At 46.5% G+C, this 16201-nt stretch overlaps 1 protein-coding gene across 5 annotated transcripts in view; it reads left to right on the forward strand.

Moving 5' to 3' along the window:
- Positions 1-14992, forward strand: part of ST3GAL5 (ST3 beta-galactoside alpha-2,3-sialyltransferase 5) — a 48891-nt gene extending 33899 nt beyond the window's left edge. For 4 of the 5 annotated variants that reach the window (XM_032410530.1, XM_032410531.1, XM_032410533.1 and 1 more), the window contains 4 exons: positions 3763-4106; positions 8435-8621; positions 10613-10771; positions 14573-14992. In XM_032410530.1, coding sequence (XP_032266421.1) covers positions 3763-4106; positions 8435-8621; positions 10613-10771; positions 14573-14821 — 939 coding nt within the window. In that variant the 3' untranslated portion in view covers positions 14822-14992. The remainder of the gene's footprint in view (positions 1-3762; positions 4107-8434; positions 8622-10612; positions 10772-14572) is intronic. The other variant, XM_032410534.1, reaches the window with a different exon arrangement.
- Positions 14993-16201: the final 1209 nt, after the last annotated feature.

Raw genomic sequence — 16201 nt, forward strand, 5'->3', positions numbered from 1 at the left:
AGTTTTTAGTCCAGGCGCCTGCACCTCTAGACTGGTTCTTTCCTGTCCTCAGCGCCGGCCCTTTGCCCCAGACCATCCTCGAATGTCAGAGATGAGGGAACTGAAGCTTTGACCGAGGGCTGGATGCTTCAGTCAAGGCTACACTGCTGGTTAATAGATCTGGAACTGGGTCTAGCGTCCAGGTCTTCTGATTGTTTTTTCCTAACCGTTTACCATGACAAAGTATACGCACCGTAAGATTTGCTCCTCCTAAGCATACGGTTTGATAGCATCCGTGCGTTTACATAGTTACACCCCCATCACCCCAGTCCAATTTTAGAACATTCCGTCCTTCACCCAAGTGAGTTCCCTCACCCGTTGTAGTCTGTCCCCCTCCCTCAGCCACCAGTCCCCGGCCGCCCCTGACTGCTTGAGTTGTTACTGTGGTGTTCTTTCTGTGACTTGGTTATTCAGATTTTGCCCTGCTGGTAGCCAGGGGAAGGTTCTAGACGGCTAACTTGAACGTGAGTTCAGGGTGGCAGTAGCTTTGCCCGCGGTCGCTGTTCTGTGATCGTATCCAGTCTTCACACGTCTCGGGCACAGTGCAGAATGCGGGGGGCAGCAGAACGGCCCCGTGAGGAGGAGAGCAGTAGCGGCCTTTCACAGACCTAACTCATGCCCTCCGTTCACGTGGCCTGTGGCTGAGTCAGGCGCCCACCCCGGTTTGGTTAGCTCCAGCCCCCAAACTCTCCCTCAGCCTCAGTGCTGTGCCCTGTCCCGGATTTAAAGAAGGAAAAGAGAACGTTGCCTTTTACGAAGAATTATGCCATTTACTTACATTTCTGAGAAGTACTATCGTAAAAGTTACGCAGTAGAAACGAAAGTGGAGACTTTGCCGAGGAGAGTTACTTAGATTTTTTTAAACACCCTTCAGTGAATTGTCACATGGTGGTTTCCCGTGGCAAATGGCCACCTCACTGACAATTGGAACTACCAGCTGTCTGTTTATTCTTCGTTGTGGGCAGCCAGAAAGCTCAGCCTGGAAGGCTTGTAAAAACCGAAGCCCTCGTTTCCATGCCTTGGTTTGAGAGAAGTGGGAGTTCCTGTATCTTTGCGAGAGTCTCCGGTTCTCTGCTCCCCCGTGGCCCTCACCCTGGATGGATGCCACCCAGACCCCTCCGCGTCCTTCCTCTCCGGCCTGCTTCGGCTTCCAGCATTGGAGCTTTCTGCAGCAGGGGGAAGCAGACGGTCACAGTCCTTTCTTTGTCACGGCTCCGCGAGGCGAGCTTCTCCTCCCCAGGCTTTCGAGGCATGGAGGAGGCAGGAGAGAGGCTGGACCAGCTTATGGTTAGAAGAAACGCTCCCCAGGGCTTTCTCAGGGCTTGTCACACGTCTCTAAATGAGGTGAAACAGAAGGAGAAAAGGAATTACTGTCGCCGTAGATGGTTCCAGTGGTGTTTCAAACACTCGTTCCCCCGGATTGATGTATTGTACCCCGCTGTGAGTGAGTCACGGTCAGAGGGTGATTACTAAGCCTTGTGCTGCTCCCAGCCTAGAAAATTAAGTTTGAAGCCTGAAATGGAGCTCTTTGCCAGAATGGAAATGGAATGAAATTTCCCTCCTTCCAAATGAAACTTCTAAAGAGGAAATTTGGCAGCCCAGGATAGCTGAGCCCAGGTTTCTGGCTCGATCACCTACTTCTCTTTCCAGTCATGCGTCAGTCCCGAAGCTGCTCTGGGTTCCTCCGGGCACTTCTCAGACGTTCATTTCTGTCCTAGGAGATCTGCAACACCAGATGCTTGACATGTCGTTCTATAGCGAAAGATTCAACCTCTTGTTCTATAAGACTTGCTGTTCATAACCTTCAGGCCTCGGGTCTGGAGACAGACGTGTGTGGTGTGGTTGGCCCGTCTGCTCACCCTGCCCCCGTCAATGAGTCTCTACGGGCTGCGGAGTGACATGGGCTTGGCAGGCCTTCCGTTCTGGTGCTGCTCAGGGTCACGACTGGTCCTTGCGTGGCTTTCTCACTGATTCCTCACAAAGATACCAGTTCGTATTTAAATTCTTGTTCTCTGTGGTGGTGTTTGTGTGCTGCTCTGTGTAGACAGAGGCTGTGGTTTTAGGCATTCGGGAAGTCATCAGACTGGGTTAGCACGCCAGCTCAGCCCTCTAACTGGTTATGCCCCCTTGAGCCCACAAAGTGAAGAGACTAACGGCCATATTTTAAAGTGTGAGAGATTTGGTGACGGGAGACCGAGACCGTGACTGCGTATGGTGTCTGCAGCCTCATCTGTGCTCAGAGAGTATCGGTTCCCCTTTTCAGAAATGGGGCCACGTCCTCAAGATGCAGACAGTGTGCTCTTACCAGCTACTAATAACTCTTTGAAGCTGTAACTTCAAAAGGGAGGAGCAGGGGGCCTTCTGCTATAATAAGATAGGTGTTTTCCTACAAAAATATTCATTATTCAAAAACCAGACCATAAAAATAATAAAACTTTGAGGAAAAACATAGTTGGGGCATACATTTAAAATAATATGTAACAATAGTAATTCTCATTATAGTATAGACCTGGTTTAAAAGACACATTCTGTCCTAAAATTAAATATCCCAGGAACTCTGGGACTTCATACACACATACACGCATGCATGGGTACGTGCGTGTGTGTGAAGATAGCCTGGTGGGAGGAGGGGAAAGGCAGGGCCAGCGCTGCTGAATGTGGAGATAAGGACCTTTCGAAAGCACAACGATGAGGGAGAACTGCCGGCCAAGCAGTTGTGAGGCCGCGTCTGGCCAGACTGAGCCAGGAGGAAGCCGGGGGCCAGTGGGCCTTTGGACCCTGTCCCTCCGAGGGGTGCTGCATTCAGCTGGGTCACTGTACTTGGCCTTCAGCGGTAGTTCCTTGTGGAGGCAAAGCATTAATGTGCAGGGAAGATCGTATACAAAACCGAGGCCACTTCTATGTTGACATGACATTGTGCCCTGATTACATTTAGAATAACTTGCATTCCAGACTCCATGAAGCTCATTGCCCAACTGATAAATCAGCCTGTTTCTCATCCTGATAGATAAGAACCTGAAATACGAAATTTTATTAAATGATGGTAAAAAAAAAAAAAAGCAAAACACATAAAACTTATCATCTCAACTATATTTTAATGTACAGTTTGGCCCTGTTAAGTGTATTCACATTGCTGTGAAACAGATTTCTAGTACTTTTACATATTGCAGAACCGAAACTCTGGACCCATTAAACAGCATCTCCCCATTTGCCCCTGCCCCCCCCCCCAGTCCCTGACAACCACCATTCTACTTTCTGTTTCTATGAACTTTAGTACTTTAGAGACCTTACGTAAGTGCAGTCAGACAGTCCTTTTGTGACTGGCTTATTTCCACTTAGTACAGTGTTCTCAGGTTCATCCATGTGGTAGCATGTGATGGATTTTATAAAATGTGAGATACTTCAAAGTATGTATCTCACCCCAAATTTATTTGGAGAACAAGCTTAGGCTAGGGGTAGGAGGTGGGGGTACAAAGACATACTTTCCTTGTATAATGAAGTAAATATTCTTGTGGAGTTTATTTCCCTGTCCTGTGATTCTCCCAGGTTATTTCTTTACGTTTCTGAGCATCAGTTAACTCTAAAAAAGCAGACGTTTTATGCTGAAAGACAGGACTCAACAGGGAGCTCTATCAGACATCACAGGACACAGTGTCATCTGTCAGAGGGTATTTCTAATGCCTGAGAGTTTCTCCAACTCAGATTGGTGTGATTTCATTCCAGAGAGCTCAGAAATACGCTCAGCAAGTCTTGCAAAAGGAGTGCCGGCCCAAGTTCGCGAAGAAGTCGATGGCGCGGTTGTTTGAGCACAAGTACAGTCCGGACTTGCCGCCTTTCGTGAAGGAGGCCCCCAAAGTGAATGAAGCCGAGTACAAGTACGATCCTCCTTTCGGATTCCGGCAGTTCTCCAGTCAAGTCCAGACCCTCTTGGAAATACTGCCTGAGCATGACCTGCCTGAACACTTGAGAGCCAAGAGCTGTAGGCGTTGTGTGGTTATTGGAAGTGGCGGAATACTCCACGGACTAGTGCTGGGCCATGCCCTGAACCAGTTCGATGTTGTGATAAGGTACATGGGTTCATCTCCAGAGTTTACCTCACTGCTGTTGGTCCTCGTCGAACCAGCAACAGTGAGGGACGCGGGGAGCGCCTTAAGTCCCTGCCTGCAGGGGGCTTACTGCTTGAGATGTTGAAACAAAAACATGAAATGATTGGATGCCCCAAACTGTGCCACACTGACCCTAATTTGGCAGAACCTTTGAAGAGGAGGTGAGGTTTGGAAGGCTGGGTGGATTCAGGAGGAAGCCTGAGCTGGGGAGGACCAAGAGGCGCACGCGGTGTGGGGGGGGGGGGGGTGAGTTGGTGGGATGCCTGGCTTCCGGGAGCAGGGCTGGGTGTGGGTGCGCCCGGCGAGGCAGGGCCGGCAGGGATCTAGGACACACGCAGCCTGAACTCCACTCATCCTAGATTCTTTTTGGTTTCACTGGCTAAAAATTGTTTTCCTTATAAAAGCAAAATATGTTCATTCTTGAAGATTAAAAAAATACAGAAAAATGTAAGGAAGAAAATAACCCTTCAGAGCCCAGATAACCAACCGCTATTAATTTGTTGTGTTTTTTCCACTTTTGTTCTATACACATACTAACGAGTGCATTTATATTCTTATCAAGTGTTTTGCTTTTTTAACATAATATTATAAACAGTTTCTGAGGCCATTAAATATTTCTTGGAAAATTAACTCTTCCAAGTGCTTAGTAGTCCTTTAAATGAGAGTATCGTAAGTGATTTAGCTGTTCTACTGTTGCTGGATATTTTGAATTTTTCAGTTTCTTTGTTATTGTGAAAATGCCTTGCGTATCTCATACTTATGTCTTTATCTCTGATTATTTCCTTGGAAATAATTCTAAGAATCCTTAGAATTGTTGGCTTAAAGATATTCGATTGTTTTTAAGGCTCTTGAGGCATTTTAATAAATTCTCCCTATCAGAAGGAAGTGCAGAACCAGGAGTACAGTGCATGCTGGGTCTTCCATCACATTTGTTCAGCAGGAGTGTGTGAGTTTGACCGAAGGCAGGAGAGGCTAGAGCCGGGGACTGGGTTTCGAGGTTGTGGTCAGTGCATGCAGTGTGTGGGCCTGGTGTGAGGCGGAGAAAGTGGAAATGGAGACTAGTGCGTTTCCAAGAGGTATATTGAGAAAGTAAATTACAGGACTTTCTGACAGCCTGACAGTTAACGTCAGGGGACACCAGGATTTCTAGTCTGGGGGTCTCAGACGTTAGTGGAACTGCTGTCAGAAATGGGAGTAGTTGGGGAAAATCTCAGGTTAGTGAGGGAGGATGACAAGATCCATTTCAGATACTTTGAGCCTAAATGTGGTGTGTTCACATAATGCCTTTGTCCCCAGTCGCTGTGATCTCAGGCAAGTTTCCTAACTGTCCTGTGCCTCCGTTTCCTCATCTGGAGGCAGTCACAGTACGCATCTTCTAGGCTTACCGTGAAGACAAAATGAGTTCACAGATGTAAAGCACTTAGAATTTAGTGTAAAACATTTAGTGCCGGGCTTGGGGTAATTGCTCAATAAATGTTAGCACCTATTTTTGGGGAATGTGTAGGAAGGTGGGGGCTCAGGAGGAGGGGACAGGGGGCGTAAGGGGTTTGTAGGAAAGAACCAGATTTTTGTAAAAGCCATGAGATAGAAGAAACAGGTAAGAGCCTAGTTTAAAGGTAAAAGGGGTGCCGTAGGCCCCAGTGGCCAGAAAGCAGGAATGGTGTGAGGTGAAGGAGTAGGAGTGGGGTTGGGCTATGAGGACTGTAAAGGTTGGGGTGAAGGAGGCTATAACCACTGCCTTTCACTGGATGCTTTCCACGTGCCAGACACTGTGTCACGTGCTTTGGAGGTTCTCATTCCTCCGTGAAGCCATCTCTGTTAGTGTCACCAGTGAAGACGTTGAGGCCCTAGAGGGCCCAGGGTCCAGGCCAGATGGCAGCAGTCCAAATGCAGGCGGAGGCTTTCCGAATCTAAGCCCTGGGCCCGTGCGAGCAGCTGAAAGATGTGTGCGCAGGCAGACGGGGCCCCGTGCCCATCTAACGGTGCGTGACTTATGCGGGAAGAGGAGCGGAGAGAAGCCAGGGGTGCTACCAGTGCGCACCCTGGGCCAGAGGGGGGGTGTGGTGGGAGAGAAGGGGGCCCTTGCCGAACAGTGGCATTGGGCGCTTCAGGGAGGAGGCAGGCAGCGAGATCTCGGGTGTGGAGCCCTGCCCTATTATTGCAGGAGTGTCAGGAGCATGCTCTGGAGGCACACGCACGAGTGTGTCTTTCCCCAGTGTCAGCTTTATTCAATCACGAAGCAAAGTAAATCACAATTAGAAAGTAGGTTCAGGATTCCAGACTCGATGATAATTCACATGTGGTTAAACTTGGCTTCTTACACAGCACACAAAGCAGGAGAGAAGACGAACCACACAACAAACAAGCTAACAGAAGGGTGCAGGAAGTGAACGAACCAAACGCGAAGTCAGTCTGTGGGGTGCAGTTGAGATAAAGCCTCGGTCTGGTCCGGGTCAGCTCTCGGCACTTCCTGCTTCTGATGTTCCAGCAGCCAAGGCTCTCGGTTCTGCCCGGAGATCATTCGGGCAGAGCCTTCCCCGGCAGTTGCCTTTTTCAAGTGGTCAGACGTAGAGGGGTCAGGTCTGAGGAGTCTAACAGTTTGCTGCCAAAATCCTTCCCCTTTTAAAGGAATTTTATTGGTCTCGGGCCCCCGCAGACCTCCTCTGGTTCTGCTTATTATCAGTTCTGGGGGTTCAGCTGACGCTGGTCTCTCCTAGCTGCAGTACCTTACCTGCTTGTGTCATTGCTTGACTCAGGCCCCTGCTTGACAGGAGAGATTCCATTTTGCTCACTGCAAGGAGAGTGGGGCTGGGAGAGTGGGGAAGGGGCTGTAAGGTGGCCTGATGCCCAGTGGTGGCCCGCAGATCACCAGACTGGGGAGCATGGACTTCATGCATGGCCACTGGGAGGCCACCGAGTGCTGGGGACAGAGGAATGGTGGCTTAGCCTGATGATGAGGGAGAATATCAGTTAAGAAACTTTTGGGGGGTAACTTCTGGGTTTGAAACAATTCCAAATTTAACAGAAAAGTTGCAAGAATAGTACAAAGAACCGCGCATTCACCCTTGCCCCAGATTCTCCAACTTTATTACATTGCTTTATGATTTTCTCTTTATATATACTATTATTCTTTTCTGAACCCTTTGATAGTTAGTTGCAAATATCAAGCCCCTTTACCCTTAAATAAGTCAGTGTGCATTTCCCAAGAACAAGGAGACTCTATTCTAGAACTGTAGAACCACAGAACACTGTGCAGAACCAGGAAATGAACACTGAGAAAATACAGGCCCTGTCTAGTCCTTATCCAGATTTCACCAACAACCCTGATAATGTCCTTTATTTTAAAAAAGAAAAGAAAGGGGAAGGGGGGGATACCTGCCTCAGGGGCATGCCTTGCATTTGGTTGTCATGTGTAATAATATCTTTTGATAATCCAGAGGTAGGTATCAGATCTAGAAGAAGTGGCGGTGGAATAGAGAAGAAAGCCGAGATACGGGTGTGATAATATAGGTGTGATAATACAGGTGTGATAATACAGGTGTGATAATACAGGTGTGATAATACAGGTGTGATAATACGGGTGTGATAATACAGGTGTGATAATACAGGTGTGATAATACGGGTGTGATAATACAGGTGTGATAATACGGGTGTGATAATACGGGTGTGATAATACGGGTGTGATAATACGGGTGTGATAATACAAGGGAAGAACCAAACAGACTTTGAGATTACAAAACTCTTTTAACTGGGTGAGTGGTAGTGCTTTCAGAAGAATTCTTAGAATCTGCCCCAAAACAACCACGCTGGTAAGATCTTGCCTTTGTTGATCTAACAGTTTTAAGTGTCCCAGGTCCTTGCTTTAAGGATGCACCTGGGCCCAGTGCCCTCCTTGGTCCCAACCCTGTCAGTATAATTGTGGTTTGGGTCTGCCTCACCCTGGTTTCCTTTCTGATTACCTTTCTGAAATTCTGGCAAGAACTCCTAATATCTGAGCACAGCGGGAAGCTTTCGAGGAAACATTACTGATGCCCAGAGAAAGCCCAAAATATGATGTTTGGGTTGGCTTAAAATGGTAGGACTGGATGGAATTGCTTGACATTCAGAGAGGAGGTGTGGGCGTCCCTTGGGGACTTGAGGCTGCCGGGAGGGAGGCCTTACCCCCAACCCACAGCTTCCTCCCAGCCCTATAAACGTGTGTGGGACACAACGAAGGAATCTTGCATGATGTGATAAAGTAGTTGATGGTTTGCTTTGTCAATTTATCTTTGTCCTTTTTATTTAAATAGGTTAAACAGTGCACCAGTTGAGGGATATTCGGAGCATGTTGGTAATAAAACTACTATCAGGATGACTTATCCAGAGGGCGCACCACTCTCTGACTTTGAATATTATTCCAATGACTTGTTTGTTGCTGTTTTATTTAAGAGTGTTGACTTCAACTGGCTTCAAGCAATGGTAAAAAATGAAACCCTGGTAAGCACTAGAAATTCAGCTCTCCAGTGTTCCTTCGTAAAAAGTGGAGGGGTCTCTAACTGTAATTACAGACTTTTATTTTTAAACACACACAGTGGAATGTATACAGTTGACCCCTGAACAACATGGGTTTGAACTGCATGGGTCCACTTGTACACAGATTGTTTTTGATAAATACAATGCAGTACTCTAAAGGCATTTTCTCTTCCTTATGATTTTCTTAATAACATTTTATTTCTCTAGCTCGCTTTATTGTAAGAATACAATATATAATACATATACAAAATATGTGTTAACTGTTTATATTATCGGTAAGGCTTCTGGTCAGCAGTAGGCTATTAGTAGTTATGTTTTCGGGGAGTCAGAAGTTATCTGTGGATTTCAACTACTTGGGGAGTGGATGGTGGTGCCCCTAACCCCCACATCATTCAGGGGTCAGTTGTACTTTTGTGTTGTCTTTTTTTTTTTTTTTTTCTTTTAAGATTTTATTTATTTTTTTGACAGAGACACAGCGAGAGAGGGAACACAAGCAGGGGGAGTGGGAGAGGGAGAAGCAGGCTTCCCACCGAGCAGGGAGCCGGATGCGGGACTCGATCCCAGGACCCTGGGATCATGACCTGAGCCGAAGGCAGACACTTAACAACTGAGCCACCCAGGCGCCCCTGTGTTGTCTTTCAAATAGCTACTGCCTTTGTAGAAACTATCAGTATTCCTTGTTGGGAATGACTTTCAGAATTTAAGATTAATTGTGATCATTACTTAATGGGAATATCAGGTTTTGGACCAAAATTGTTATTACTGATCACCTACCTTATTCACCAGGCTTGAATTTACATATCTTTTGGCTAATCCAGAAATTAGACTTACTTGGATGAATATAAACCATTATTGAGGATTTTCAAAAGAATATATATATAAAACCTCTGAGGAATATTCCCCAAGAGATCTAAAAATGCTCTGCTGGGGCGCCTGGGTGGCTCAGTTGGTTAAGCGACTGCCTTCGGCTCAGGTCATGATCCTGGAGTCCCCAGATCGAGTCCTGCATCAGGCTCCCTGCTCAGCAGGGAGTCTGCTTCTCCCTCTGACCCTCCCCCCTCTCATGTGCTCTCTCTCTCTCTCTCTCATTCTCTCTCTCAAATAAATAAAATCTTTAAAAAAAAAAAATTATAAAAATGCTCTGCTGGTGGTCCCCTTGTTGGAGGAAATTCACACAATTCCAGAGGGGCAGATGTTGAGGAAATGGCCCTCATGAGCTCCCTTTTGTTCGTTGTAATAATTGATCATATTACTTTATGGCCCCACCCATTTTGCTGAAATAAATTTCAGAGGTCAACTGTCACATTGATAGACACACATAAAAACTAGTTGTCTGCAAAATTAATAGGATATATTAGACTTTTCACATAAGCACCATCTGATGGAGAATTTCTGTCTGCAAAGCCTGATTCTGTATAGCTTATCATGATCTGGATTTTCCATTGGGTAGAAGTTGGTCTAGTTGGAAGATGAAGCACGTAGGAAATGACTTACAGTCGGTTACCAGGAGACTTCACAGGATTAGGAACTAGAGCAAGTCAGTGGAGGGAGGATGCAGGGGGAGGGCCTGATCCGAATGGGGCACTCACGGCACTTAATACCCTTAAATTGGGTCTGTTCACCTGGTCTTCCCCGGGGGACAAATGATGCCTTTTGGTCTTAAAAAGGCTTCCCCTCTCAGGTCATTCCCTGGGGAATTTCTTCCCCAAACAAACCAGAGCTGATTCTGCAGTTCCTCTTCTTGTCCAGTGCCACCTTCGTAAATCAGATCCTTTGGGGTTGCTACTCTGAGCTGCGGCATCGGACTGGCGTTGATCTCAGTGACTGCAGCACCCCAGCCCATTTGGGGTCATGCCCACGGCTCTGGGCTGCTTAGCGGGGGTCATGTTCCCACCTTCTGATGGCAGGATAACTTTATTCAGTCCCCCTAATGATTGCTTGCTTTCTTCCCTTAGCCATTTTGGGTGCGGCTCTTCTTTTGGAAGCAGGTGGCGGAAAAAATCCCACTACAGCCCAAACACTTCAGGATTTTGAATCCAGTTATTATCAAAGAGACCGCCTTTGACATCCTTCAATACTCGGAGCCCCAGTCAAGGTTCTGGGGCCGAGATAAGGTATTTTTGTTGTAATTGAAAGTTAACTGTTCTTCTCTGTGTTGGAAGGGAGACCTCTGTACAAATTTCACTTAGGCTCAGCTGTGTCCCCAGAAGCATCTCCCAGTGTAGAAATGTAGTCACTGATCAGGCTCCGTGTGTGTTTGCTGTTCTGCATCTTGATTTCAGGGCTCCTCATTGTTTACTTGGCTTTTCCCCTGGTGACTCATCTCTTTAGTATAATCCACATGTTAACATTTAGGTCACTGAGATATTATTTAAGGTATTCTGACTCTGGGACTCCAGAGTGAAAGGCACTTTGGTGGTCTGGAAAGTTCTTTACATTTTTAACTCAGTTGGCCACTCAGGTCAGACTTGACATTTATCATCACTTTATAGGTGATGGTAAGTAAAGTTCTCCCCCTAGAGCAGTGCTTTGCAGTTGACCCTTGGGTCCCATCCCAAACTTTCTATTTAATTGTTCTCTGCTGTGGTCTATACACTGGGATTTTCAAAGTCCCCTGGGCGACTTTATTTTGTAGCCTAATTTGAGAACCTCTGTGCTCTCTATAGTTCGTTCACTGCAGTAGAAATTCTTTACCTGCAAAGCCTGTGCCGACACCAGGAGGGTGGCGATGCCTTTATTATCAGTTTCTTTATGAGCCAAATAGCTAAGCCTGTGTCTTTAAAGATAACTTTTTTAAAAGCAGTGGAAATCATCCTTAAACTTCTTTTTTTTTTAAATGCGGGGCTTGAACGCATGACCCTGAGATGGAGACCTGAGCTGAGATCAAGAGTTGGATGCTAAACCACCTGAGCTACCCAGGCACCACATTCTTAAACTTTTAAGCAAAATCTCCATATATAAAGGAAAGCCAGGAATTTAGAAATGGGGGTGGGGTGCTGCTCACACTGGGGGCGTGAGATACCGCCTAGCAGATACCTGGGGCTGGTCAGGGTCACAGTTTACAAACATTGAGTTAGACTCTTAGATATGGTCAACCAGTAACCAGTAGGCAGACTAGCAGGTTCTTCCGTTTGCCCAATGAATCAATTTTTTTTTTTAAGATTTTATTTATTTATTTGAGAGAGAGAGGGCATGAACAGAGAAGAGGGACAGAAGGAGAAGGAGACACAGGCTCCCCACTGAGCAGGGAGCCCAATGCAGGACTGGGTCCCAGGACCCTGAGATCATGACCTGAGCCGAAGGCAGATGCTTAACCATCTGAGCCACCCAGGCGCCCTGTAGGTAGCTTTTTATTTAAAAAGTAACCTTTAAAAAATTAGCAGATTTAATTACAAAAATATGAAGTTACTGAACAGCAAAAGATATCAGAAACAAAGTTAGAATACAAAATAAGCGGGGGAAATTTTATCATATATATAATAGCAAATACTCCCAAAGTATAAGGAGATCTTATTAAATCAAAAAGAAAAGATGGGCCAATAAAAAAAAAAATGGGAAAAAGATATGAACAGGCATTTCACAAGAGAAGAAATTAATACAGCCAAGGAATACATGATAAAATGTTCAACTTCACCAATAATCAAAAGTAAATTAGAGCCACAATGACATTTTTTCCTGTTTCCTTAGCAAAGATTTAAAGGCTCAATAATGTCCTTGCCTGGCAGTACAGGTAGAATTATAAGTTGGAGGGTAGTTTGGCCGTATATATCAGCTTTAAATGTGAATGTGAAGAGTCTTGACCCAGCAATTTTACTCTAAAAATTTTATCGTAAGAAAATTAGAGGGGCACCTGGCTGGCTCAGGTGGTGGAGCGTGTGACTCCTGATCTTGGGATTGTGAGTTTGAGCCCCACATTGGGTGTAGAGATTAGTTAAAAGTAAAATCTTTAAAAAAGAGAGAGAGAGAGAAAAGAGAAATCTGCAAAGGTGGCTATTCTGGGATGTTTACCATAGTGTTAATAACAAAGAACTTAAAAACGGCCTAAACATTTCTCATTGGGGGATGATTTAAACATATTACATTTAGGGCGCCTGGGTGGCTCAGTCGTTAAGCGTCTGCCTTCGGCTCAGGTCATGATCCCAGGGTCCTGGGATCGAGCCCCACATCGGGCTCCCTGCTCCGCGGGAAGCCTGCTTCTCCCTCTCCCCCTGCTTATGTTCCCTCTCTCGCTGTGTCTCTGTCAAATAAATAAATAAAACCTTTAAAAAAAAAAAAAAAAAAACATATTACATTTAGCTGATGCAGTATTGTGTGACTGTTAAAGGATGAAGGAAAACAAATGGATATGAAAACACCTCCATAATGTAATAAACAAGAAAATCAAGTTACCGAGCATGTATACCATTCCATTTTTATTTAAAAGTAAAAATGTGTGTCTAGAGATGCCTAGGGCAAAGCTTGGAAATAAACAGTAAACTGGGATTTTGTTGTCAGGAAGGCCTGGTGACCCGTCCTTCCAGCGGAGAGGGAAGTCTGGTAGATGAGGAGGTGTGATCTTAGGGGATGTGTTCTGGAGATAGCATGCTCTGAGCGGTTTTTCATAGCTGCTGAGTTTCTCTCCATACATTGCCCCTGTGCACAGCTGATTTCATGTACTCCTTCTGTAAACACTGACTGAGTCCTCCCGATATGCTAGGTACGGAGCTGGCTGCAGGTAAGACAGGACACTGCCTTTGGGTCCTGTGGCTGAACAGGAAGAAATCTTTCTTTGGGTTAATTTCTCTTGTCTTCAGTGACTGTTGAGTTTCTTTTTCCCGAGTGACGAGTGACGCAGATGCCACACATCAAGGAGCATAGGTGGCTTTGAACAAATGAGTTCTGTAGAGGTTCCTTAATCCACTTAAACTGTCAACTCTGAAGGGTTCACTGTTGTTCGCGTTGACAGACAAGGAGAGTTGTTTCTGGAAGCCACAGACTCAAGTGAACAAAGTAGGCACATTTACACATGAAAAGCTGTACAACAGAATGTCATTAGTAGATCAGCAGGGGCCTTCAGGGAGTGCTTAGGCCACCGTAGGTCTTTCTGTATTTCTCTCTGCCCTGTGTACTGTTTTTGCTCAAGACTGGGACAGAGATCCGGAAAGCACGATTCCAGATTTGCAAGTGGCGAGATAGCGGACACGAGGGAGGGAGTGGTGATATCATCAGAATCCAGAACGGTTCAGACATTTGGCATCTTAGGCCACGGTCAGTAGGATACATTTTAGAAGGAACAAATGTGGAAACTCTTAATTTGGGCCTAAAAATTGCCCACACAGAGGGTGGGCAGAAACTGGCATAGCAGCTGTACGTGTGAAAATGGCCTGGAAGCGTTATTTGCCAGAAAAGCAAATGAGGGTCCTCGGTGGGACGCAGCTTCAGGTGAGAAGTGAACATGGTCTTCGCTGGTGGGAGCGGAGGCTGCTCTCTTCTCAGGCCGACACCGTCCACGGGAGCCAGCAAGGAGGGGCCGGCCTCCAGAAGCAGGTCCCAAGAGCGATGGTGGGAGGTCCTGGGGATTTTCCTAATTCCAGGGCAGACCTTATAGACTTTTGTCGTGTAAGAAGGAAATGGACTTGCTTTGCAGTTCTGGTCATCACGTATAGGACCAGGAGGTAGAAGTTTTACAAAGAACACCTTTTCGTTTGGGGCAAGAGGACCTGCCAAGCTACCCTTGGTGGTGTGTTAAAAGGTTTTCACATCACAGACCCTGTTTTAGAGTCTAGATTCAGACTTGAGGATTCTGTGACCCATAAAACTACGCGGTGTGTAACATCGCAGCGCCCAGGGCAAGCCTCTGACTTAGCAGAGCATGTATACCACTTAGAAAGCAGTGAATGGTGCTAAGCCTTGTTTTGTCTTTTCCTCTGCTTCAGAACGTGCCCACCATCGGTGTCATTGCTGTGGTCTTAGCCACACATCTGTGTGATGAAGTCAGCTTGGCAGGCTTTGGATATGACCTCAGTCAACCCAGAACACCTTTGCACTACTTCGACAATCTCTGCATGGCTGCCATGAACTTTCAGACCATGCATAATGTGACAACGGAGACCAGGTTCCTCCTCAAGCTGGTCAAAGAGGGCGTGGTGAAGGATCTCAGCGGAGGCATCCATTGTGAATTCTGAACACGGAGCAACCTCATCTGACAATGCAACTCCGACCGTGAAGGCTGGGTTTCACAGTCTTCTCGATGCATTGCATCCTGCAAATCCTTTGAAGTGCAGCTGGTGTTTTTAACTTTTAATTTAAAAAACGAAAAACAAGTTTCGCTCTTCCCACTTTGTCCCCCCCTATTTATTTGAGGTCAGTGTTTTTGCACAGCATTTTTGTAAGATAATTTTGAGAATTGAATTGGAAAGACTTTTCAAAGAGACTTGTATGTGATGATGTTTTATTGTATTTTAAGAACGTTATTTAATTTGTAAAAACTCTGTCCATGTCTACTTAGCACAGAGAATACCAGGTAACTGAGTGGAAGGAGAATGGAGGTCGTCACTCCTTCGATGAGAGCCCTGAATGCCGGATTCTGGTTCCTTGTCACTGTTGGGCGGGACACATGTCCGAGGCGCTTCCGGGATGACGTGCTCAGTAGCCAGAGCACGGGTACTGGGTCAGCCATATGGCTGCGTGCGGCCTGGGCTGGTCGGAGAAGTTCCCGGCCCCTCTCTGTGGTCTGCCTTCTGCCAGCCTTGCAGCCATCAACCAGGGCAGCCATGCTGGCTGTCCCTGGCCGGGGAGGGACACACAAGACATTTCCTTTGTCCTCTGAATATACGAAGCCACCCTGGGCTGCAGAAGCCATTCTCTCCGCTGAAATGATGACAACTCTTGAATTTCTTGAGACTTTTTTCACTGCCCTTCCAAAGCACTTAAATGATAGTCGGAGGTGTTCCTCTGTCTGCCTGAGGTGGTTTATTAAAATGAGGACACACTCTCTGATCTCCAGAGTTGTAGAAGTACAAACCCTTTCCAAGAATAGTCACGTTTTCTGAAACATTGAAATAGAATCCTCCCAGTGTTATAAATTGCCTATTTAAAAAGAAATTTTTTTTTTAATGCCTACCTGGCAGTGTGTACCAGGCAGTGTGCTGGTCAAAAAAAAAAAGAATAAAAGCTTTTGAGGAGCTCTCATAGTCTACTTAATTTGAGCACTTAAAAACAAAAGTCTGTAATCTCCCTGGAATGTCCCTGGATGCTGCTAGGTGGAGACTTCGGTGGGGGCTGCCGGCCGTGAGCCACAGAGCGGGGGCTGCCTCGTCCCGCCGGGGCCGCGCCCCAGACAGCTCGGGACTCTGGGAGAGACGTCGAGTGTCAGTGACTTCCTCCTGGAACACAGGCTTGTTCCAGCTTCTGTCTCTTAACTGCTCTAGTCTTTGTCATCAGAGGCTGGGCAGCCACTTTGCTCCCTCGCCGCCCCATCCGGTTCTCATCTGTGCTCGCCACTTCTGCCGTCCCGGTCCCCTGCAGCTCTGACTCCCAGCCCGCTCTGGTGTCGTCGGCCTCCG

This window comes from Phoca vitulina, unplaced genomic scaffold, assembly GCF_004348235.1.
Source record: "Phoca vitulina isolate PV1807 unplaced genomic scaffold, GSC_HSeal_1.0 scaffold12, whole genome shotgun sequence".
Taxonomy (NCBI): Eukaryota; Metazoa; Chordata; class Mammalia; order Carnivora; family Phocidae; genus Phoca; species Phoca vitulina.